The sequence below is a fragment of the Camelus dromedarius genome, unplaced genomic scaffold (assembly GCF_036321535.1).
Source record: "Camelus dromedarius isolate mCamDro1 unplaced genomic scaffold, mCamDro1.pat HAP1_SCAFFOLD_12, whole genome shotgun sequence".
Taxonomy (NCBI): Eukaryota; Metazoa; Chordata; class Mammalia; order Artiodactyla; family Camelidae; genus Camelus; species Camelus dromedarius.
Genome location: NW_026989845.1, coordinates 21429 through 46082, shown reverse-complemented (window position 1 = coordinate 46082; position 24654 = coordinate 21429). Strand labels below are relative to the sequence as shown.

The following is a 24654-nucleotide window of genomic DNA, read 5'->3' as shown; positions in this document are numbered from 1 at the left end:
GACAGGACTGGACACAGAGGATAAGAGCTAAACTAAGCCTTCTGATGACACGAGCTTGTCACTGTGTCATTTTACAGATGAAGGTATATATAGAGAGGTGGGGTAATCTTGCTCAAAGTCACACAGCTAATAAGTGGCAAAGTCTATAACTCAGCTCCACCCTCTGGCGTGACGCTCCAGCTGGGACACCCACAGGGTTCTCTCGTGCCTGCCTGACCAGTCCTTTACTGTCACTCATAACCCACCACAGTGTCTGACCCTAGCCTGACTTTTCAGCCTCTTCTCCCTCTAGTTTCTCAGGAACAAGGCTGCTCTGGCCACTGTGTGACTTCCGGCTCCCCAAACCCTCAGTGCTCAGGGTGGTCTTGCCTGTGCAACCAGCACCCTGCTCAGAGGCTCTTCCTCCCCTGCAAGAGGATGTTTCCACTCTCCGCAGGGACACCCCCTCAGGGAAGCGCTCTTCTCCCCCTCAGCACGGCAGGTGTCCCAGGCCACATCCCGAGCTGCCCAATTAGGACTGCCTGTGCCCAGGTCGGCTAGTCAGACCAGCAGCCTCAGAGCGAGGGATTATGCCCGGGTCTCCCTGCAAACCTACTGCCCGCCTCACAGCCCCCAGCCAGTAGGTCACCTGGAAGTCACAGCAAGTGCCCCACCCAATCCCGAAACCTCTTCATTTGCCAGCACCGCTGATGACTGGTCTCCAAAGTTTGGTCAGTTTCACACAAAACAGCAGCTTCCACTGAAGCTGAGGGTTTTCACTTCTGCTCCCCATCCTTAATGGAAACGTCAATGGAAACCAAAAGACCTTTTCTCAACCCTTTTCTGATGACACATTCCCACCCACAATACTCACATGCTCAAGAGCTTTGGGTCCACGTGATTTTGTTTCCCTTATGCTAAGTGGCTCAAAACACTGCAGGATTCTTTCTCTTTTGAGAGTATTTGTTTGTACTGAGTTTATTGACTTTAATCTCTTTTTGTCTCTCTCTTAAGTGTCCCTAGCAGTTGCCACTTCTTACTCCCTTCAGCAGCCTCCCTCCCATCATCTAGTCTAGGAAATCATCTGTGATGAGGGGCCCGGGGGCAGTAACAGAAGATGGAACAAAGGTACAGAGAGGCTACATAATTTGCCCGAGAAGATCAGCTTCAAGCCCCAAAACTGTGTGTCACGTCCCTCTGTTTAACACTTATGCTAAACTAGTTAACTTTTTATAGATTATGGTTATAAACAGATGAGGTATCAAAATACATAGAAGGACACACATCAACTCTAAGATGTTTATTAACTCCACTATTTTGTTTCTATTTATTTTATTTCTATTAAAAAATATTAGGAACCTCTGCAGTCAATATAACAAAATGTTAATGGGTGTTAAATCCAGAATATAGAGGCGTAAGTGTATCATTACTCATAAGTATTTGTATGCTCACAAGACAAAATGACTTGAACGTCTCTCTCCCCTCCCCCTACTCGCTACTGGCTCTCACCTGAGCTCCCAGACCACACATTTAACAGCCTTTCACTTTATCCACAGCTGAACTCATCAGGGTTCCCCCAAAGCTCCCTCTGCAGCTTTCCCTGCTCAGAGCACAGCAGGACCATCATTTACCTCATTAATCCACCCAGAAACCTGGGCCTTACTCCATCCTACCTTCACAGACATCATTCATCCTTTCCTTTTTACCATCTAAACATGCCTAAAATCTGTTCGTTTTTTCCCGGTGACTGTCCCACTGACTGTCCCACCGCTCAGGTAGAAGCCACCAACACTGCCCACCTGGACTCACGAGTCTCCCAAGTGGCCTTCCAGCTGTTCTCCCCTACTTGAGACAAATTAGATTTTGTCACTCCCGTTCTTTTATGACTCTTTTCAAACCTAGTGTTCTTAGAAGAAACTCCAAGTTCTTCACATGGTGAAGGTGTTTGCCATGAAACTGTCAGCTCAGGGAGGGCAGGACCCCCCTCCTCCTTGGCCCTCCTCTTTCCCTAAGCCCCGCCCTCTCCCTCGGCCCCGCCCTCTGGCACAGCGCTGGCTCAGGAGGACCTGCTGAGCTACACCAGCCTGTATTCTAACCTTGGTGTTCAATTCTTAGCAAATTGCTTCACTTATCCATACAAATCCAAGGTAGATTAGAAAGATTTTAGATGTTGAGCTAGACTATTGATTTGGGGATTTTGCACTAGCAACCTGCAATTACATGTTCTAATGATTCTGTCTTCTTAAAACCACACCCAGATTTAAGGAGTTATTTGTGGAATGTCTTCGGAGTAAAAGGGACTGTACTTTTACAGACTTTATGTTGTATAACATGAACAACCCGGACAGGGTCACAAATGGAACTGCCTCACAAGTGACAGAAGACAGGTGAGAGGCACAAAGCAACAGGTCGCAAAGACGGTAAGAGCAAATTTGTTTTGCCAACCCCCCCAAAAATGCCTGAAAGAACCAAAAATTCTGAATTTTGAAAGTAAAAGATTATCATATAGTGAAATAAAATAAATAATCCTCTTCATCAGGGTTTCAAGATCTGACTCCAGATTTTTTAGCAGGCCGTACTGAATCCTAGCACAGAAAAATCAGATGGACTAGTGGTGAGTAAGTTCCAGGAAAACTGCAGTAATTCCTCCACTTGTGTAAGGACATACACTCACTTGCCGAAGGTGAATGTAGACTGCATTCTGGAGAAATTCGGAAGCTTCCAGGCTCCGCTTCTGGATGCCGAGGACACGCACAGCTTGGAAGCATGCTTCTAACTCAGTCACCGGAATTCTTACACTGCAGGGGGAAAAGGAGGCCCTCAGTCGATAGCAGAGATGTTCCTGTCGTGTATCACAGGCCGTGCCTCAGGGACTCAGTGCCCTGCAGCAGCCCGGCCCCAGGCGAGGACCCGAAGCGTGGCCCACCGAAGCAGGAGGTGCACTGTGCTTGAGAAAGCCCATCCCCGATGGGGGCAAGAGTGGCTGGTGGGGTTGAGTGAACATATAAATGCCCACAGAAATATGCCTGCATTCATTCAAGTGATACAAGCAACAGTAGCAGGCTATTTAACAAAATTTCAAATTTCAGTGGAAATTTTGCCATTCCTTTCCGCTTGTCCCCTGCACTCTGAAACAGGCTTAGGCTCTCTCACACCTGCAGCTCTGAAGCAATAGTTGTGAAGTCATTTTACTTTGCTGCAAGTGTCCTCGGTCCCCTTTTAACTGTGTCTGTCCTCTCTTAACACAGTCGGATATCTTCCTGGATCTCTACCTGAGTTCCTTTCTCCTCCTCCTCAGATCCTGAGATAAAGGACAAGTGAAGGCACATGACCAGAAAAGGCACTGTGGACTTGACTGAAATCCACAGTGACCCCCTAGGTGAGTGCTGCCCACCCCTTACATTCGATTTTCAAGGTTCTGCACAGGGTGACATCCAGCCCAGAGAGGTGGCCCAGGCCCATTGGAAGCTATGTGGTTGGGCACGGGGACAGGTGCAGGAGCTGGTTCCAAGGTCAGGCCCCTCCCCACCTCTGCTCCCCTCTCTCCCGAGGCCCCGCTGCCAAGCACTCAGGCTCCGTGATCTTATGTCCTTCTCTTCTACTCTACTCCAAACCCTTTTCCTTTTCCTTTTTTCCCTAATTATCCCCAGCTGGAGTGATTTTTCAATCGCAGTATCTGAAAAAATTTCCTGCAGCCGAAAATGAGGTCTCAAGAAGTCAAAGCACATATGCTACTTCCTGAAGAGTGCCGCTGGCTAGGGGGACCCTCACCAACACTCACGTGGCATCAGACATGTTTCAGGGTCGGCCACCCCCAACAAGAGTGTGCTGTGACCCATATGCCCGCACAGCATCTCTGCTCACAAAAATATAGTTGGCCCACTTATCGGTTATTAAGAAGCAAAAATACAAAATTGCTCATGTTTCTTACTAAAATTATCTATGAAGCAGAAAAGGGAATTGTAATAGAAAAGAACAATTTTGACCCCATGTTAGGTCTGTTCCTTTGGCTTTAAACCTGTGCCCTGTTTTCTAGGCTCAGACTTCCTAGCTCTGCACCATTTGTAAAAGAAAGTTGCCTTTAGACTGAAATATCCAGGACAGCCTATTCTCCTGGCCGTGATCTTGAAGGATGCTAATTCATCTGCACTTATGTAGAGATGGCAAGTTGCAAAATAGAGAATAACCTTTGTTTTTTTTTTTGGAGTTTTCACAGGGGCAACATGATTTGATCCGCATGGACAGCTGCAAGAACAGCGGATTCAAAGGACAAGCAATTCATACAGCAAGAAGTTTCCAACAACCAATCAAAACCCCGCCCCTTTTTAGTATAAAATAAGACTCAATTCTGACTTGTGGAAGATGATTCTCCAGGACATCAGTCTGCCATCTTCTGGATCTGCCAGCTTTGCAAATAAAGTCACTATTCCTTGCTCCAACACCTCATCTCCCGGTTTATTGGCCTGTCATTTGGTGAGCAGAATGAGTTTGGACTCGGTAACAAAATGACTGCATTGGAGGTAGTATGTCTCCACTGTTTCCTCGTTTCCAATATGTAACATGCACATTACTTATGATCTAGTGCAAATAATTCATCAAAGACAACCACAAAAAGAAACTACTCACCCAGCTATCAACACTGAACACAAAACCTGTCAATTTTATATGCTGTTTAAGAACACAACCGAAAAACCTAACATAGGGAGTTGATTCCACGGAAATAAAATTATTTCTACTCCTTCAAAACTTTTTCTTTTCTTTTCTATTTTATTTTGTTTTGCTTATTGAAAAGAAAATAAAAGTCAGATAATTTTATTTCACGTATTTTTGTTATAGCTACATACTTTAAATACTACAGAGACTTAAATTGCAATAAAAAATTGTTCATATATTAGTATAAAGATATATACACAATCAATGGGGATTAGGAATGGAGTGGACATTTACTAAAAATCCACTGCAATCCAGTCTTTTACAAGCATATCCTGGAATATAAGCTCTATTATCCAGGGGTCCTCACCCACATTCTCACTGCTGAGTCCCTTAGTAATCAACTAATAAGGCACCAGCATAGAACCATGTGATCTGTATTTTAGGAATAAATGAAGGAATTGATTCATTCAATTCTAAAACAAAAACCCTAAAATAAATACTGAACTTATTTACAGACAAAGAAAATTGGTCCCTCACAAAGTAAAGTTACTTCCTCAAGGTCACAAAGCTAATAAATGGTAAAGGCAAGATTTGAACTAATCTGCCTGATTCTAAAAACTAAGGTGGAAATCCCATTAGATTGGGGAGGGTCCAGCTGGGCAGCCTATCACCCTATATTTGTTCAGATCTAGCCTTAGACAGCCTGAGACAGCACTCCATTCCTATGGAACTCGAGGGCAAACGATAACATTAAGGATTTTATATCCAGCAATTTCTTAAGTCTCATGTATATAAAGTGTCAGCAGGTCAGCAGAAAATCTCTGGGAACCATTAGTGGGTCCAGACCTTTTTGCTGATTAGAAACTCAATCTATCAGGACATAGTGACCTTCCCATGAGAGGCCACATGGACATAAACTAAAGGCAGCTGAACAATGAAAACTAGCAAGACCCTGGAACTCAAGCAAGAAGGATCCCTGCCATCCCCCACCCAGTTGCCTCTTCATCCACGTGGACACGAAGACAGAAGACCCGGGTTCTTGTCCAAGTTACACTATCATGGATTCTCACCCATAAAAAGTTACAACTCTATGCTGTCATAAATCCTTTCCAACTCAAATATGATGGCACCAATATCTCAGCAGAATATCTATGTCTCCACTTCCCCTCTTCTAATAGGAGAATATTTCTATGGACACAAAGCAGAAATCCAATTTAAAAAACCATGCACGAAGCCAGGTGAATTTCTGCTTAAGAGACTTTCCTCTCACGCTCAGTGAATGAAAACTCAGAAAAAGTGGTCCTTCTCCTTCAGCAAACGGGAGGCATCCTGATTGTGTGTGTGTGTGTGTGTGTGTATAAATCAAATATAATCGTCTGGGATGTGTACAGATTTTTTTTAATGTCACTGTAATTTCATGGGGATGAGCCAACATTTAAAGTAATTTGAATCTAGTGTTCTCAGACAGTCTCAGTCTCTTTTGGTGGAGGAGGTGAAAGGGGAGAGTAAAGGAGGAAAGAGGTAAATGAAACAAAGAATTAAGAATACTGCTAGGGAAAGGCAAACGTTAATTTTGTTCCTCATTGCATCACAACAAATTAGGGACTGGCTTTCCCCCGATGTCTTATCGAGCACTGAGTTGCAGAAGAAGAGGCGACAACCCATTTCTCACTGAGATTGTGGCTGTACGTGGCATCTTATAGACACAAATCATTTACACTGATCAAACACTCTAGCAGCAGGCCGTAATTCTCCTGTTTTGAGAGACAAGAAAACAGGAGTTCAAAGAGGATGTATAACTTGACAAAAGTCAGAGGACCAGTAAACTAAAGAGGATGAATTCAAACTCAGATCTGAATGCAGAGTCTGCTCTTCCCACTCCCAGGACTGGAAAATCCTTAACACACAGGCTCCCCAGCTCCCCTGCAGTGTTCCTGGCGCCAAGCATTTCCCATGGTAATGTTAGCCAGTTCTCACAGACACAGCGTTCTGTGCAGCCAATGACCTCCATCGGACCTTGATCATCTACCTGCCACGCCCACCAGGCTTCACCATACAGACAGGAAAGCTGGCTTTCAAGTGCATACAAAGCCACCCCCGGTCTAACCTGGGCTCTTCTGCGGCTTCTCCAGCCTAAAGGCAGCCATGAAACTGCTCACAGTCTGTACATGAGCCACACTACCTCTCTCCATCTGTCTCCCCACCTATACTACTACTTAGCTATGACCATTTTGAGAATCTTGGAAACAAATTTTTAAAAACAGAAAAGAAAGGATTCTGGAACAAGTGCTTAATACTTACAATTTTAAATGACAAGTTACAAATTGAGTATTGACAAACCGAATCTTCCTTTCTAAATGTCAGTTTTAAGCATTTAAATATATAATAGCAAAAAATTCTCACAAAATTAACAAAAACATAAACAATAAACTGGAATAAATTCAAAAATAATGCCCATGTTCTAAATGGAGAAACTTCAGGACTATACTGAGTGTTAAAGTAAGAGGTATGAATGTAGAGACATAAACATATTGCATGGAGGAAAGCAGTTTTGTAAAGATGTAAGTTCTCCTAAGAATAATTCAAAACTTACTAAAAACTCCCATGAAAATTCCAATCTGATGTTTTTTAACTTGAACAAAATATTTTGGAACTCTTCAGGAATAATAAAGTCATAATACTAGACAAGAAAATTTGGGATGGAAGAAAAGAATCAAAAAAAATCAGACTGCCAGTGATTAAATAAATTTTTACAATATGTAAGATATGGTGCTGGAGTAAGGAATGGAGATTGACAGAAAGGAACCATGAGTTCAAAAAGAGACTCTAGTGTATGTAAATATTTTGTACAGGTGGGATTTCAAATCAAAGAGAAAAGTATGAATTCAATAATTGTCCTGGGACAATCAGAATCACCTAGAAAGAATAAATTCTATTCCTGTCATAATGACCACAAGATAAATTGCACATAGTGATGTAAATATTAAAAAGTACTAATAACAGCAAATACAACCCTTTGCTCTTATTAACTCAACTTCTCCTCACTATAACAAGTACTATTACAATCACCACCTTAGAGATTAAAAAATCCTACAGAAGAGATTTATTCCATTATAAGGAAGTATTTCTAAGAATGTCAAAGATAAAACCCATAAGGAAGACATTTACTATCTTAAGAGTAGTTTGAGCCACAACAAGAATAAAAAACTTTCTGAACAAAATGAAAGGAAAGAAATGACAAGAAAAACCTCTGTGATACATGTTGATGAAGTCACGAAGTAAATTTTCATAACATACAAAGAGCTGTCACAAAGCAACAAGAAGCTCCCTCACTTAAATGTTTGCAAAGGACAAAATGAATCATTCATTTTAAAAAATTCAAAAGGCTAATGAGTGAAAAAAGCTCAAAACTTCACTGGTCATCAAATGCAAACAAAAACAATGAAAAAGCACTTTTGCTTATCATATTGGCGAATATTTTTAAGATATTCTAGTTAGTGTCCATCTGTGTGAGAACAAATCATAAGCGACTTTTTCAGAGGATGACATATCAATGGATATGTAAACTCTGAAAAACGTACATACACACTGACTCAACTCCACTTCTAGGAATCGTTTCCTTTAGAAAAAAAACAATCAGTCCAAACAGATGTATCCATCAGGGCATTTACACAGCACTGTTTACAAAGGTGGGAAGAAAAACTGAAGTGAAATCATATCCAGCGATAGAGAATTGGTTACATAAGTAATTGCGCATTTTTTCATTCCCCAATGGAGAAGGAATTTCTAGAGTCACTTGAAAGGAGTCTGTGATGAATGTAAGTGTCACATCCAGGGACTAAATTTCCAGAAGCCTTAACTAAAGGAATATCCATACAAGATCACAGGAATGTCTGTACAAGAAGGATGCAAGTCAAACATTCTTTCTGACAGTGGAAAGTGGAGAAAACTTAACTGTCCACCATCAAGACAATGTTACGGTAATTCAAGGCGAGCTGTGGGCGCTGAGGGAGCCGGCGTTTCGCCGTGGTCCAGGGCCTTGTCCACAGCACTCTCCCACCAAATGTGTCCGTGGACAAGAGACGACACCCGCACATCAGGAGACCCCTCCAATCTATCTGAAAGGACCGGGTGAGTCTGGAGTGGGAGGACGTCTATGATATACCCCTGAGTGAATAAAGCGAGCTGCAGAAAAACATATAGTATGGTCTCATTTTTAAATAAATCATATATACACACACCTATACATTGATTTCTCATATGTGTATATATATGTATCTCATAGGCATAAAGGTCATGAAATATATATACCAAATTTTCCACAGCTTTTACTCTCAGGAAATAATGAGAAGGGAGTTAGGGGCCTTCCTGTACCACCACAGTTCTCTTTTCAGTATTTCAGTTAAGTATACTTGGAATTTAAAAGTTTATTTAAGTCCGAAGTAAAATGGACGATGCATTCCTTAAGACAGAATGCTACACTGGTCATTAAAAATCATGCCAGGGGAGATAGAATATTGTAGAAAAACATGTAATAAGACGAATGGAAAATGGAGATCTCCGCACAGTAAACAGGGACAGAGTGCTCACTGGTTTTTATGACAGAGCTGATACACACTGACGAAAAGAACAGAAAATAAATGTTAAATTGTTAATTATTATCTCTGAGTAGCGGGACCAGGATAGACTATTTTGCCCCTTTTTTCAGACTTATTATATTAAATGCAAATTATTTTTCATCTGAAAAAAGCATTTTTAGGCGTGTAGTAACACGCATTGGGGAATAATACATGAATACTTACAGAAACAAGTAACTAGGAGACACCGCAGCAGCGCTACACAATGTAGAACGGGCGATCCTGATTAACATCGTGCAGTTACATAAGGACCCACAAAGTGAGAGCACCTGCTGTCATAGGGTGTAGCCCCCTTCTATTTGTCAGTTGTGTCTTCAGGGCTGAGGCAGTTCTGAGCACGGCCAGTGTCAGTGCTGGTGTCTGGATGGATGCTACTGGAGGTGAGGGCACCTGCAAGCGGAGAGGAAGAACAGAAACCATCCTCTGCCTTTTCTGTCTTGTTTCTTTGTTACTTTAAAAGAGAGGAATAAATAAGATAAACTGTGTATCTTCCCTACAGAAATTTCAGTAATGAAACCGTTTTTAAATTCTTCACAGCTTATATTCTGCCTATAACTGTCTTTTCAACAAAGCATCATATTTATTAAATGTGAATTGACTCAGTTAATTAACTCCCTGTTGAAACATTCTAGTAAAGAACATGAAATGCCGTATGAAAAAGAACCACACCTGCAGTGACTAGCACAGCTGTCTTGACGGCAGTGCATTCAGCCCGCACCATCCTGTGGTCCTGAGCTCCTGATGCTGGTAAGAGAGCACGCTGCCTCCTCAGATGGAGAGATACTGTGAAAGAGTTTGAACTCTACAGTACTGACAAAACATAACTGACAAATCCCAGGCTCCTTTGAGGCTGTCATTTTCTGTTTCTGGCCAACCCCCGTCAATGAGCAGAACCACCCCATTCCCGAGCCATGGGACTCATGTGGGAAGCAGTTTTGGAGAAATTTCCAGGTATAGAATGTAACAAACTATACATAGATCTCTGAAAAAAGAAAAGATGCAATATTCTGATTTTGGAAGAAACTCAAAATATTCTCCTAAGCCTTAGTAGCTGGAAAGGCTGGGCATCTCCTAAGCCACTTATTTATTTCGCAGCCAGTGAGCATCTCCCACAAACCCTGTTTCCCTGTGTCTGCTGGGAGCCTCAGGCACACTGTTGCTGTCAATCTTATAAGTCACAGGGCAGACGCGTGTCTCTCATGCCTGCAACCCTAACACAGGCTTGCCTCCTAGCCTCACTGTCTGAACTTGGCCCCAATTTCTCACCTGTTTATTTGGTATCTGTTCTTCTGTAAGCTGCCTGAAATGCTTTTTGGAACATGTCAGAAGATTCAGTGGGTAGATAAATGGACAGATGGACAGGTGAGAGATGGGCAGACAGACAGAGTGACTCCAAGAAAAGGGGAACAAAGAAAATTTCCTATGCAGAACCCTCTTCTAGTCAGGGAAGAAAACCACCACGGAGAAGTGTGAAGAGGCAGGTGGCTTAGGACTGTTTCCTGGATTCCATGAAAAGTCACACCAAGAGAGAGGGTAGAACTATAAATAATAAAAGAAAAAAGCATGCATGCTTGAAAAATATATCTACATTATGTACTTTCTAAAGAATAGATTCAAATCAGCACGGCCCAATAACACAATCCTTGGGTATTTACAGAAGTGAGAATCCCATCTCCAAACCACAAGGCATCCCTTCGGAGCACTAAGAGTCTACACGGGACGGTCATAAAGCTGTCACCGCAAAAGCGGTGCTATCCTGCCCTTACGAGGAATGAGCAGCTGTGCTCGGGCTGCCCACGCGCCATTTACACCCCACAGCACCTCTAAGGGGGAGGGACGCCTAGCAAGCCCGTCTTTGCAGGACAGCAAACAAGTCCGGGAGAAGTTAAGCTGACCTAACATTTCTCCATCTCTCAGGACTGGTCACTCCAGAGCAGGACTCGAACTCGGACCCACGTGTGTAATCACGTTACTACCGTTCTTTGTGTGCTTTTTGTGTGTATAATACATTTGTTTCTGGCATGAAAGGATATTTAATAAATGATCGGTTGTCCTGTCTATCTCATTAGCTCACAATCAATGTTTATAGTGTTGAATTGTACTCTTTTTCCCTGGAGAAAGGAATGGAACGAGCGGGTGTTAGAATGAGGTGGGGCTCCATTCTTTATCTGGTACCTCATCTCATCCAAGTCCCCAACCAGGGAGAAGGAGCAAATGTTCTCTTCATCTTTTAAAGAGAGGGCTCCACTGATGGTGACTTAACTCCAAAACCAAGTCTGGGGAAAGGGCACATTCAGCAACCAGAGCAGTATCACCTGTAGGAAGGCGAAAACAGCTCACGGGAGGGCTCAGGGGGTCAACCTGATTTAATTTCAATCGATAAAACAGTAACACACTCTAAAAATACTAGCATGCAATCGATTGGCTCTTTCTTGACATCTAGCAATTTTCCACAGCCCACATGTAAAATGATCGTGAACCAGTGAAAGGTAGTGTCTACAGACAAGAAAAATCAATGCCACAGGTAGACTGAAACCCAGGCTGGAGGAAAGGAAGAGAAAGGGCATAGTAAAGAATTGGGGAAAGGCTGGGGAAATAAAATCATCACAAGGACTCTCAAGCATCATCCAACAATCATACAATCATTCAAGAGAGAGAGAGAGTTACTGAGGTCCTATTTTGTGCAAGATTGTAGAGCGGGTGAAGCAAGAGCGCAGCGACCATTGTGGCAGCAAGTGGCGGGGCTCAGATACACTTCTGATTCTGGTACCTTGCACACTTGTCCTCAGTATAAAGGCAAAAAACAAAAAGTAAAATAAAACTCTGTAAACTCAAAGCATTTTTGAAAAAAAAATTAAAGAAGACCTAAATAACTGGACAGACACACCACGCATATTCCTGGATCAGAAGTCAGAGCTCTTGGAATGGCAGTGCTCCTCAAAGCGATCCGTATATTCAACATGGTCTCGATCACAATCCCAGCGGGCTCCTCTGCAGAAACTGACGAGCTGCTGCTACAATTCATATGGGAATTCAAGGGTCTCAGTAACCAAATCGTACTTGAAAAAGAAGAACAATTTAAGAGGACTTGTAATTCTCAATTTCAATCCTTACAACTGTATCTCCAGGTGAGATTAGAGGCCATTGTGAAGTTATTACTGTGTTTATCCTTATTTTCTAAATTCTCTACAATGAATATAAGTGTTACAATAAAAAGAATAAAAAGTAAGGTTTCTTTTAAAATATACACACCGATTCACTCATTGGGAAAAAATATTTTAACTATAAAGAGGTAAACAAATATCTAGTGAAAAAGGACTACTTAAAAACAAGAGTGTATTTACATTTTTCATTAATTGAAAACTGAAAAGCACAAACACATCAAGTTTCTAGGGAGACCGATGCAACAAATTAAGTTATTTTCAAAAATTCTAATTGAACAATGAAAACTCAAGAAAGGGAAAATTGTGATTGACATCCAAGTGCAAACACATGGAAAGCAAAGGCCTAGAAATCACAGTTCCTTTAACTCTGATACTAACACAATAGAAGAGGAAATTCCTCACTAAGGGGACAGTGGAATCCCATGCATAAGACAGCATACACAGTACAAACTGCACTAGAATCTGAGGTGATTTTCTTAGAAGAATTGCAAAGTTACAACATTGCTGAAAAACTATAAAAACACTGACAGACAGATTAAAACACACAGTCATATATATTATATAGAAACATATGAAGTCTACTCCCATGTTGCATAGAAACACAAACATATTTGTTCATTTATGGGCACTGAATATTTTATCCCAGCTAGAATATTTCAACTAAAACAAATAATCAATAATACACTCCTCTTGTCAAATCTACTTGATAAGTTACTCTGCTATGTAACCATAATTTGTCTAAGATAGATCTAAAATTAGTGAAAAAGATCTTTGTATGGTTTCTTGAACTCTTCTCAAATTTCTAAACTTAATTTTAAAATAGATCTGAGCAGTATTTCTATATTAACTTTTCCCCCGTGAAATGAACAACACAGTCTGTTGTCAAAATTCTGTCCTTAGAATGATTCACAAGCACCATATCCTAACAAAACTGCTGGACAGCAAGGCACTATCCAGACACTGTGACCAAACAAATGAAACACAAGGAAGACAGTGACCCTATTCTGGAGGGCTTACCGTATGTTTCAACACCAGGTATTTATTTGATTGGTTTGATTGGTTAGCAAAATAAAATCAATCAAGTACATTCTTCTTTAAGCATTCTGTAAGTCATGACTGTTGTTAGTGTCATGAGAAGGAAAGACTAAAGCAAGACTTCATTAGGTCAACTAGCAACAGCAATCACTGGGGAGTGAGTAATAAAGAAGTTAACTGATAGCAATGCTTCTGCCTACAAGAGACCTAAAATAAACCTACACTGATCTCTTTAAGGAAATGAGGAGATGAGGCCCCAATGAGAAAAACAAAAACTAACAAGAAATCAAAAAAGTAAAGGCTTTTTCATTAACGGTTCCAGGAAGGAGTGGAGCATGGTGGTGAGGATCACAGATACTTGGGACAAACATGAGGGTCTGAATTCCAACAGCACTGTGTAGCTTTGACACTGATAAGTCAGTGAAATTTTCTGAATCTCAGTCTCCTATCCATAGACTGGGGACAACAGCACCCGTCTCCTAGAACGGTCCTAATAATTAAGTTATTTTATATATAAAAGGTTAAATAAAATACCTCAGATATTAAATATTACCACAAAAGCACAAGGAACAAAGAAAACAGAGATAAATTGGAGTTCATCAAAATTAAAAACTTTGCTTCAAATGACACCATACAGAAAGTGAAAAAACAACACACAGGAGAAAATTTTTTCAAATCATTTATCTGATAAGGAATTTGTATGTATAAAAAAAAAAAAGGACCTCCTACAACTCAACAATAAAAAGGCAACTCAATTAAAAAATGAATAGAGGATCTGAAAAATATTTTTCAAGGAAAATATACAAATGGCCAATAAGCACAAAGAAACGATGTTCAATATCATTAGCTGTAAGGGAAATCAAGTCAAAACCACTAGGAGAAACCGCTTCACACTCACTACAATAGATTATAATCAATAAAAGAGTAACAAGCACTAATGAGGACACAGAAGATGCAGAGGTCGCAGCCGTTGCTGGTGAGGATGTAACACAGACTGGCCACTTTGGAAAAACGCCTGGCAGGTCCTTAGAGAGTTGAACATTTGGTTTCTGAATGACCAGGCAATTTTGCTTCCTGAGCACACACGTAAGAGAACTGAAAACAAATGTTCATATAAAAACTCCTACAGGAATATTCACGGCTCCATTACTCATCACAGCCAAAAAGCAGAAACAACACAAATGTCTATCACGTGATGAATGGGTAAACAGAGGGGCCCAGACATACAGTGGAATATTATTCAGCAATAGCAAGGCATAGAGTACTGACCCAGGCCACAACTTGGACAAATATCGAAAACGTTACTCAGTGTGAAAGAAGTCAGTCACAATAGATGGTTCCACTTACATGAAGTAACTAGATTTACATGAAATTTCCAGCACAGGCAAATCCACAGAGAGAGAAAAGTGGCTTTCTGAGGCTGTGGGAGGATGGGGAAGATGGGGATGTCTGCATATGCGTAAGGGGCTTCCTGTTGGGGGTATGAAAATTTTCTAAGATTGACTGGGATGAACAATTCTGGGCATAGAGTAAAAACTGCCGTACATTTTAATGGGTGAATTGTTATTAAAACTGGTAAGAAAAAAAGCACCTCCAGCCAGTTACCTTCCCATAGTAAATGCAAATTGCTAAATTTTATTACAGGAAGAAGAAACTGCCCTCAGCATGAAAGCAGGAGTTCAGCAAATGTGAGTTAACAGAAATTGGAAAAGAGCATTTAACTTGAAACAGTTGATGAGTGTACACAAATTATTAAGACATGACAAGGAAAATCAGTTTGACATCACGAAGAAGCATTCTGCTTCAAATGCAGATCAAGGATTCGGCAAGCCCACCTGCTACAAATGACCAGAGAAGTAACCTGGTTCTTTAAACAAGCGCCAGAGCCAAAAAGGAAATAATGGTGAGGAAAGCAGGCGGCCGAAAATCTGGAACAGTTTCCTACAAATACTTTCTCCACTGAAAATTCAAAAACAAAATTAAAGTGATGTGATGTTGTGTTGACCTCACGTGAATGGGCTTCCTCCGGTGCTCGACAGATTTGTAACCCCGAATGAGAGACTCAGGAGAATCATCATGGCTCCTGGGAGTCACCAAATGACTGCCCACCAGCTCGCTGACCACCATCACATCTGCCAGGGTTGAATTGCAGAGAAGAGACCAACTTCTGAAAGGCACAGGAAATATAGACAAGGGAAGAAAAGGCTGCAGTCAGTCCTGGGACAGAGGCCTTCTGAGCAGAGGCCAGAAGGCTGCAGGTGAACATGAGTGGCCCTGGGGCAGAAAGGGACCACGGGGGAGCAGACCTCAATTCTTTCCTCTCTCTCCCTCGGGTAGGAGAGATAAAGTCTGCATCCTTCTCACCTGGAACTGTGGATTCTGGCTGGCAAAAGTCTTACCAACATGGAATGAATTACTCAAGACTGTGGAAAAAGGAAAGAAAGCGAGAGGGATTAGGGAGCCAACTCCAAGAACCTCTCAAATGCTCCCATATTTATTGTGTATAATCAAAGGAAATAGTCTTTAACAGTTGTGTGATAGTAAGGAGGAACTTCGTGAAAGATGGGATGAGGCAGAGATTGTAGAATCCGCAATGAGTAAAAAGGCTTAGTTTACCTTTAGGGGAGACATGGGGAGAGGGGAACAAGATAAATTCTTTAGATATCTTCATTACAAAGCAGACCACCAGATCAGCCAGGTCCCTGTTTTGGGAATAATGTACTATCTAACAGCAAGCACGCCCAGCGTTTATAGCTGAGTGCCTGGGTCATTGCTGTGCAGAAATCTTCCACGCAGGTCCGCACAGGTAGAAGTGCCACAACGTGCTCAGAAATTATACCGTCATCACCCCTGGGCTCCCATGGACTGGTTTCAAATTAACCAAACTCATGAGAGACCGATGCAAGAAAACCAGAAATTTAATTTATTAATGTAACAGGAGATGTGAAACTACAAACCAGACTGAAATATCAGAGTTCAACCATGAGTACAGATTCTCCTCAACAGCCCAATCACAGGCAGGCAGTCACATGACAAGAGTGGACAGAAGCAGAGCAGGAAGGGTTTCTAGATTAACTCAATGGACTAAATTTCTGTTATACGAAAAGATCTGCTGCCCAGAAGACATTTAACGCCAATCACAGTGCACTGTCCGTGGACTGTGGCTGAGACACGACTGTGAGCACCTGTGTATCTCTCCTTTCCCTGTCCTTTCTGGGCTAAGTGATGCACAGAGGTACAGAGATCCAGGGATGCAGATACCTCTAAACACCCAAAGCCCATCCCTGGGAGCCTGGAAACCAGACAGCCAGGGTTTAAATACCAGCTCTGTCACTTACTAGCTCTGTGACTTTGGCCAACTTACTTACTCTCTCCGTGCCTCAATTTCCACATTGTAAACCTGGGATAACTATCAAACCTTCCTTACTCACTTGTTGTGAAGATTGAAGGATTCATTTCTGTAAAACGCTCAGAAAAGAATGTAGCACATTTCTGGTGCTCAACAAATGTGAATTTAATAAGAAAGTGATTTACAAATCTCCCTTCTAATCATCTTCTGTGTTTCATGGCTAGTCTGAGTCCCAAAGGAAATCCTTATTTCCCCTCTTATAAACTCTTGGGGAGCACCCTTCTGTTGCATCCCACCACTTGTTTAAACTGAGGGAAGGGATGCCTCCTCCACAATCTGGTCCATGGAGAGTGTTTTTCCCTTCACACCCCTGACCTCTGGACAACGGCTAGCCCTCCTCACACTAACAGATTGAGGTGTGAGTCCGGATCGACAAGCAGGGCATATGAAACCTTTCCTTTCCCTCCAGTGTTGGCCACCATTGGGAAGCACCCGGGATGCTCAGCTCCATGGCAGGGCAGCCCTGTGCATGATGGGGCAGATCCTCTTAAGGGAAGGCTCACTGTGGCCCAGAGCTAACTGGGACTGCATGAGTCTCTAGTTCTGGGGCACAGTATCATGACACGCATTTTCCCACAGCCCTGAAGTTCATGGAGAACGTGGCTTCATCAGTAATACAGGAGACATTTATCGCCTGCCTGTTCTTCTGTGTCATCTCTCAGTTGGCTGCTGGAGAAAACATGTGTATAGGTATTGGGTCCCCTTAAGCCCCAATATATATGAAGTAACAAAAAATTCTGTGGCTTAACATTGGTTCAAGGCGACTGTGTAACTGTCCTGACCCTGCTGATGCTAAATTATGGGTATAGGAACTATGGAACCTCCTCAAATATCTTTCAGCATAAAACCAGCTTTTCTTATTTTCCTGTTTCTTAGTAACTGCCAAAGACTGTAAAATGATGGCTTCATACAAAACAGGAGCTAAACTTTATGAGCCCTTTGACATTCCCACTGTGCTAAACACTTTACATAATTTCTAATTCTCACAATTCTGCAAAGCAGATACGAGCGTCCCCATCTCACAGACGAGGGAATAACTCAGAGCAAACTGACTCAGGCTCACGTGGCTCAGTGGCAGCACGTGCACGCAAACCCAAGACAAAAAACTACACCCCTTCTTATATGTACAAAATCACCTCCCAACAATTGATACACAGCTGCTGGGTCAATACTCAGGGAACTCAGTACACTTTTCAGCTTTAAGGTGCTCCAGAGGCCGCTCTTAGCTGCTTTATAAAATTCCGGCTCACTGGTTGCTAACACTGGAAGAAAAGACCGATTTTGCCATTGTTTGCACAGCAAGTCTGAAATGTTCACAGCGAGATGACAGAATAAGTCTAAGACATAAGCAGAATAATTTTTCCAGGTAGACAGACATAATGGACATTGTGCTATTCTGAAGCACTAAGCAACGGAATCAAAACAAAATAACATTTGTTAAACCTTCTTTTGCAAAAGGAATATTAAGACTGTTAGAAGGTGCAACAGCACCACCTATGGCTAAAAACACCTTCCAGGTTGCTGGGAAAGATGCAACACAAAAATTGCCTGTTGGATCAGAAAGAAGAATCAGATAATTAAATCTTATGTAGCACATAGTGCACTTTGCTTCGGGGAAGGGAGGTGTATTCAGTATTTAATCTGACATTGCTAATACTCCTGAATATAAACAAAAGACACAGGCTCATGGAAACTTCTTAGTAGAGGAAAGAATCCAGTCCAGCCACTTCATTTTACAGGAGGGGAGACTGAGATCTGGGATCTGTCCTCCTGGCAATCAGCAGCAAATCTCTCCTAGGCCTCATGTCTTGCACTGTAGCAAAAACCAACAGATCTGTACTAGGGCTATATTCATAAAAGTCACGTCTGTATTTTTCCAACAGTAATTAATCTAGGTATCTTGCAAAATACTTCTCAAAGTGCCAGGAAAGCATACAAGTGTATTGAAATTCAAAAACATTTATTTGCACATTAAAACAGCATGAGCTTTATTCTATTAAAAAAAGTGACATGTCAAATCAATGTTTTGATATTTTAAAACCTATTAAGAGTGCAGAAAAATAAATCAAAATTTTCTTTAATCACAAAAGAGAGAAGCTTATTCCCTGAAAATGATCAATGTAGATTTTTCTAAACTTAATGGTTCTGGTCAGATTCCTACGAATTTAAATGTCTGAGTGGATGGTTACACGGCAACATGAATTCTGAGTTGTAACAACACACATTCTGTGTAAATAATATTCAAGGCCGTCTGCTTAAGGTGATTTAACTAGTCCCTGTCTCACTAGAATGATAAAGATTTCATTAAAACTTCATACTGCACACACACACACAAAACCCTGAATCCTTGTTACTTTAAGCCATATTCATATATTCATAAATATGCATATTGAATATGCATCAGAAACAAGCCACCCTCTTTAGTATTCAGAGTTGATCCTTCTAAACTATCTGTCCTTGTGACAGCATATTTTTATAAGCAGCTCTTGGGTGCTTCATATACAAGGCGTCCACCTCTCACAGTCAAACAAGGTAAAGGGCATCACTCAAATTTCACAAATGAGGAAATGTACTTAAGCCATGAAAACAACTTACATATTCATCATCAGGAAAGAAAAGAGTAAAGATTTTACTTACAATATTCACTGACAAAACTTTCCTCCATACTAAGACTACATAGAACCAATTCAGTCTTTGTAAATTTTTCTGTCAATAAGCACCACTAGAGAAAAACAAGCAACATCATTAGAAATGGTTGGACTTTCAAAGCCCACTCCAATTTTGCACTATAATCATTTTTAATGTTTTGATTTTAGTGTTTACAGAGCACTAAAATAAAAAAATATAAAGTTTTTAACTCATTGCCTGAGAAAGCAACATTTGTGAAAATGTACAATTTTAATTTATGCCACTCTGTCTAACATTCTCACTGGTGTCTCTCCTTTGAAGGCTTCATGAAGCTGAGATCGCTAAAATCGTTCATTTATGGACTCACAGGAGTTCGGGAAACCACTCAACTTGGGGCTGATCAGAGGAGCCATTGAGAATGCATCCTGTGCAGCCTGGGTTCCAGCACTGAGCCTGCCAGCGCCAGCTGCGTGAGATTTGGGACAAGCTGCCCCATCTCTCAACCGCTCAGCTGCAGAAAAGGAGACACTGATACCTACCCTTAAACACCTGCTATGAATTAAAACATGAGGAAAGCATTTTAGCCTTAGGTAAGTGTCCACTCAGAGCAAGCTTGGTCATTATGATGATGAGGATTACTTTTAATAAGTTAAGGCAGACCAAAAATTAGAAATCACCATAAAGGAGAAACATTTTATGTCAATGAGCATTTCCTTTTGAATGGATTGCAGAATGTTCCATTGATTTTTTTAATAAATCAAATTTTGTCCACTAATTATAGATTTACAGGTTCATGGACAAGTCTCCAGAAAAAGAATTAGAGGTCACTAACCTCTGCATACAAAGAAAGTAAAGTTTAAAAAAAATCAGGGGGGAGATTATACCTCACTTGAGAGAGTATGTGCTCAGCATGCATGCGGCCCTCAGTTCAGACACCAGTAACTCCATTTAAAAACTTTTTTTTTGAGAAATGGAGAATTAACTCAAAAAGGTGGAGGAATGCAGAATTTTTTTTAGAGAATCAACTCAGATTTAAGATGGGGAAAAAAATATCCATTTCTCACAGGAAATCTTGAGAACTATGTAAACCGGATCTGAGTTGTCTAATCTTTTAACATTATTCATGAATTCATATTACCAAGTCTTAAAACTGCCTGATAACCCACAGGGGTGATCCTGATCATAACAGCTGCCAACACAGATCGAGCTCCGGCTACGAATGGTCTGTTCTGCCATCTCTGCCCCTGAGGCCTCACCAGGCTGGGAGCACTAAATTCGGTCATTCATGAGCATCACGTGTAAGTCCTCCCTTTCTACTTCTCACTCCCCCCTCACCAGACCCTCTGAGGGAAGCACTGTTATCATCTTCCCCAACCGAAGATAAGGCCACTGAGGCACAGAGACTAAACCTGCTCCAGGTCACATCGGCAATAAAGGACGTCTATAATTCTGCTGTTCTATTATTGAGAAAGGAATCTGACATATCAATTCAAGGGAGACTGTTAAATAATCAAGTCTGTCAGGTCTTCACCTCAAAGAGCAGATACTATAGATTCCTGACGTAGGATGAGGCTGCCGCCACATACTGACTCAGCTTGAAATTAATATCCAAGATGAAGCAGTGGATACATGTAAATATTCACGACTGTCAACTCCGCTCTCGGGTCTGGGCCCTTCACTGCCTGAACGGGGGTGAAATCCCCACCCGTGTCAGGGAGGGAAGCGCAGTTCTTCCGGGACTCACCCAGGATTCATGGGCTGTTTCCCCCCCACAGGCTGTCCTCAACTATTAAAAAGCTCTCAAGAATTTTACACCATGCAAAACTAAAAGACGTTTCTGCAGATGGAGCACTTTCTCAGGCTTAAACCTTTTTTGCCTACACTCAGCAAGTGGGAAAATAACACATGACTCTGCAAAGTCTCTGACCCTCACCACTCACAGGAGTAGAATGGCCTCAGCACAAGATGACTCTTCACGGATGAGAACAAAATAAACCCGCCCCCAACCACAGGCACTCCCAGAGACAGCGCTCAGCAGTCTTCTGCACACTCAAGGTTGTGCAGCCCTCACCACCATCTATTTCCAGAACACTTCATCATCCCATAAGAACACCCCTGCCACTAGCAATCACTCCCCAACCCCCCTCCACCCAACCCCTTGCAACCATCACCTGCCCTCTGCCTCTGCATGTGCCTATTCTGGGCATTTCAGATCACTGAATTCAACAATATGTGGCCGTTTGTGTCTGGTTCCTTTCACTAAACGTGCTGTTATCAAGGCTCGTCCAGGTTGAAGTGGTATCAGCATCTCTCTTTTTTTTTTTGAAAGTGTTAAAGTTTATTAGAAGGTGGTAAGTACTATCAAAAAGAGTAGAGAGGAGCATAAGTGATTGGGTTTCAAAGGGAAAAGGGCTGGTTGAGCAGTCAGTGTGGACTTCCCAGAGCAGGTGGCCTTTTTCATATTCCCCTTTATTTATTTTTTCTTTTTTATTCACTTTTACGTCTGAATAATGTTCCACTACATGGAGATACTACATTCTGTTCATCCATTCAGCAGCTATGTATGGACGAGCTCCAGACGAATGAGTGTAAGAGGTGACTAGGCAGGGATGGCATTTAAGCAAAGGGCAAGATGTGCTTTCAAAAAAAGAAAGCCAACAAACAGAGGCACAAGGAAATTCAGCGCGTTTCTGAGAAAGTGCATGCTTGCTTCACGATGACTGCCGTGCAGGGCTGGGGGAGGAGTGACAGGAGACACAATGAGGGAGTCACCTGAGAATATTCCCCATGCAAGCAGCTCAGACAATTCTCCTCCCTCATCCTGTATTTTAGAGCCATTTTTGATAGGTTTTCTATTTCAAGTAACAGTACTTAGTTACACATCTGATCATCTGCATCAGATCACCTTACCTCTAAGACACAGAAAGTCATTCACTGACTGGAGCAGCTCCAAGACATAAAGGTGATGGACCAGGGAGTCTTGCAGCATCCCGGCCTGCAGGCACAAACCCCCACATGTTCCATGGTGATGTCCGGAAAGTAAAATGCATGGAAATATCTCACTGCTTGTGCACGATATCTGCCCCCAAATTGCCCCAAAATCATGCTGGCAAAGCACTACTGAGCCCTCTCACTACAAAAAAAAAAAAAAAAAGAGAGAGAGAGAACAGAAAAGAATAAAGCTCAGAAGGCAAATTTAGGGTCTTCCATTGAAAACCAGCCACCATCACTGCCAGTAACTCAGCTGGAATTGTCCTGACTTCAAAAACCACTGCGCAGTTACATTGCAAACGTGATAGACATATATGTATTCCACGTAGATGATATTACAGTAGGATTTTTCTTTTCGAAATTTCCAGTTGCAACATTAACACAAGAAAGATTATGTTTCAGCTTTAAAAAAATCAATTATTTTCCACTTTCTTAATTTTGAACCTATTATTATTTTATAAAGGGTGCTATGCTGCAAATTATAAACCAACTATTTGGCTTCTGCCAACAAGACCTTTATGACTTCACTATTTCAGAGCAAGATTTAATGATGCTTTGAGAAGTGGGGCCTGGGGCGCTCACTAACAGCTCTTTAAATACTGACAAGGATGTGCTATTTAAGTAATGCAAAGGCTCTAACTCTACATTAACTCAGAAACCAAAGAAACTACACCAAAGCCTTACTTTATCAATTTAAAATTTTGCTATTCTTTTGAATATTAAATTTCTTAAAAGATAAGATTTTTTTTGAGAAACACAGCAGCTGTATTAAATTTCCTCTCACCAAGAAAGCAATCTTTATCAAGAAAAAATACCCCTATGGAAATCCAAAAGACGGGACGTTTCTAGCTAAGTGAACATGCAGATCTCAACACAAGACTAAATCCTATCAGATCTCTCTCGAACGAGCTCAAAAATATCCTGTGCTACCCTGAAACTTAGCTATTCTCTTCCAAATGTTGGCTGAGCTAAGATCATCACACAATGCAGGGAAGAAGAGAAAAGTCCACCTGGTTGCATCCGTTTTCTTCCAGCCACAAGGTGCCGCTAGGGGGTCCACGTTAATAAGCTCTCCTCATGAGGAAATCCGGCATTCACACTGCCCCTGCCGTCCCCAAGCAGCCCCGACGCCCCTCTCCCACTGGTGGCCGCCCAGCCTGTCAATGGTCTTCTAATGACCCTCCCAGTTGGTGGCACTCTCCCCCTCTTCCCTGCTTCACACACACACACACAAACACACACACACACACACACACACACACACACACACACACACACACGGAGCCAGGACAGCCTTCCCAAAGCACAAATTTGATTACATCACCCCCACTTCAAACCCTTCAGAGGCTCCCTGGTAGAGTTCTAGCCCCACCCCCGACGCTGCTCGCCCACCTTCACCACAGTACCCAGGTCCACAATGACCTCAGGCGCCCCCTGAACTGCTGCTACTCCCCACTTGCCTCCAGGCGCATTTTGACGGTTTGTCAAGGGAGCCTTCCTTCCCTCGAACCTCTACACTTTGGGTTAGGTGCCCCTGCTGTGTTCCCAGAACATTCTACGCTAAGACAACTTCTGACAATGCTAAACTCTCAAGAAGCAATACATTTTGCTTACTACTGTGAGTCCACCCTCTCTCCCCTGGACACTCAGAATTGCATGTGTTATGAATAAATGAATGAAGGGGTGGGTCTCAAAGGGACGGGCAGAGCTGCTCTCGCCCACCCCGACCCCTTCTTTCTGTAGAACATCAGAATCAAAACCAGGAGTACCTCTCCTGAGGGTCACTTTCTGCTGACACCCTTCACTGCCTCTTCTGTGTCAATTCTAGTAAAAAACCAAGCTCCTCCTAAGCCCTCCATCCCTAGGCCCACTCCAGTGTCCTCCCAAGCAGGGGCACCCTCCACCCTGGACCACACAGTGCACTCTCCCCGAGTCCCCACCCCACAAGCCTCCAGGCCTCTACCCGGGCTGCTCCTGCAACCTGAGTCACCCTCTTGATTCCTTCTCCTGGCTGACTCTTACTCTGTCCTCATAACTGAATGTAGAGCCCATTTCTTCAAGGAAGCCCTCTCTGATGAAGTCCTTTAGCTCTTGGCTGGGCTCCCTCTACAGCAGGACTGCTTGGCGACCAACTGGTGTTTGTCCACCTGCTCCTCTG

The 24654-nt window shown here is 42.2% G+C and overlaps 1 protein-coding gene across 2 annotated transcripts in view; it reads right to left on the bottom strand.

Moving 5' to 3' along the window:
• The window catches only part of LOC135320921 (uncharacterized), a 91210-nt gene that overhangs the window by 51905 nt on the left and 14651 nt on the right, over positions 1-24654 (bottom strand). The window contains exon 3 of one of the 2 annotated variants that reach the window (XM_064484154.1): positions 2654-2777. The exons of the other annotated variant lie outside the window; for it this stretch is intronic. Within the exon in view, the coding sequence (XP_064340224.1) occupies positions 2773-2777 (5 nt within the window). The 3' untranslated portion in view covers positions 2654-2772. The remainder of the gene's footprint in view (positions 1-2653; positions 2778-24654) is intronic. 2 annotated transcript variants of the gene reach the window in all.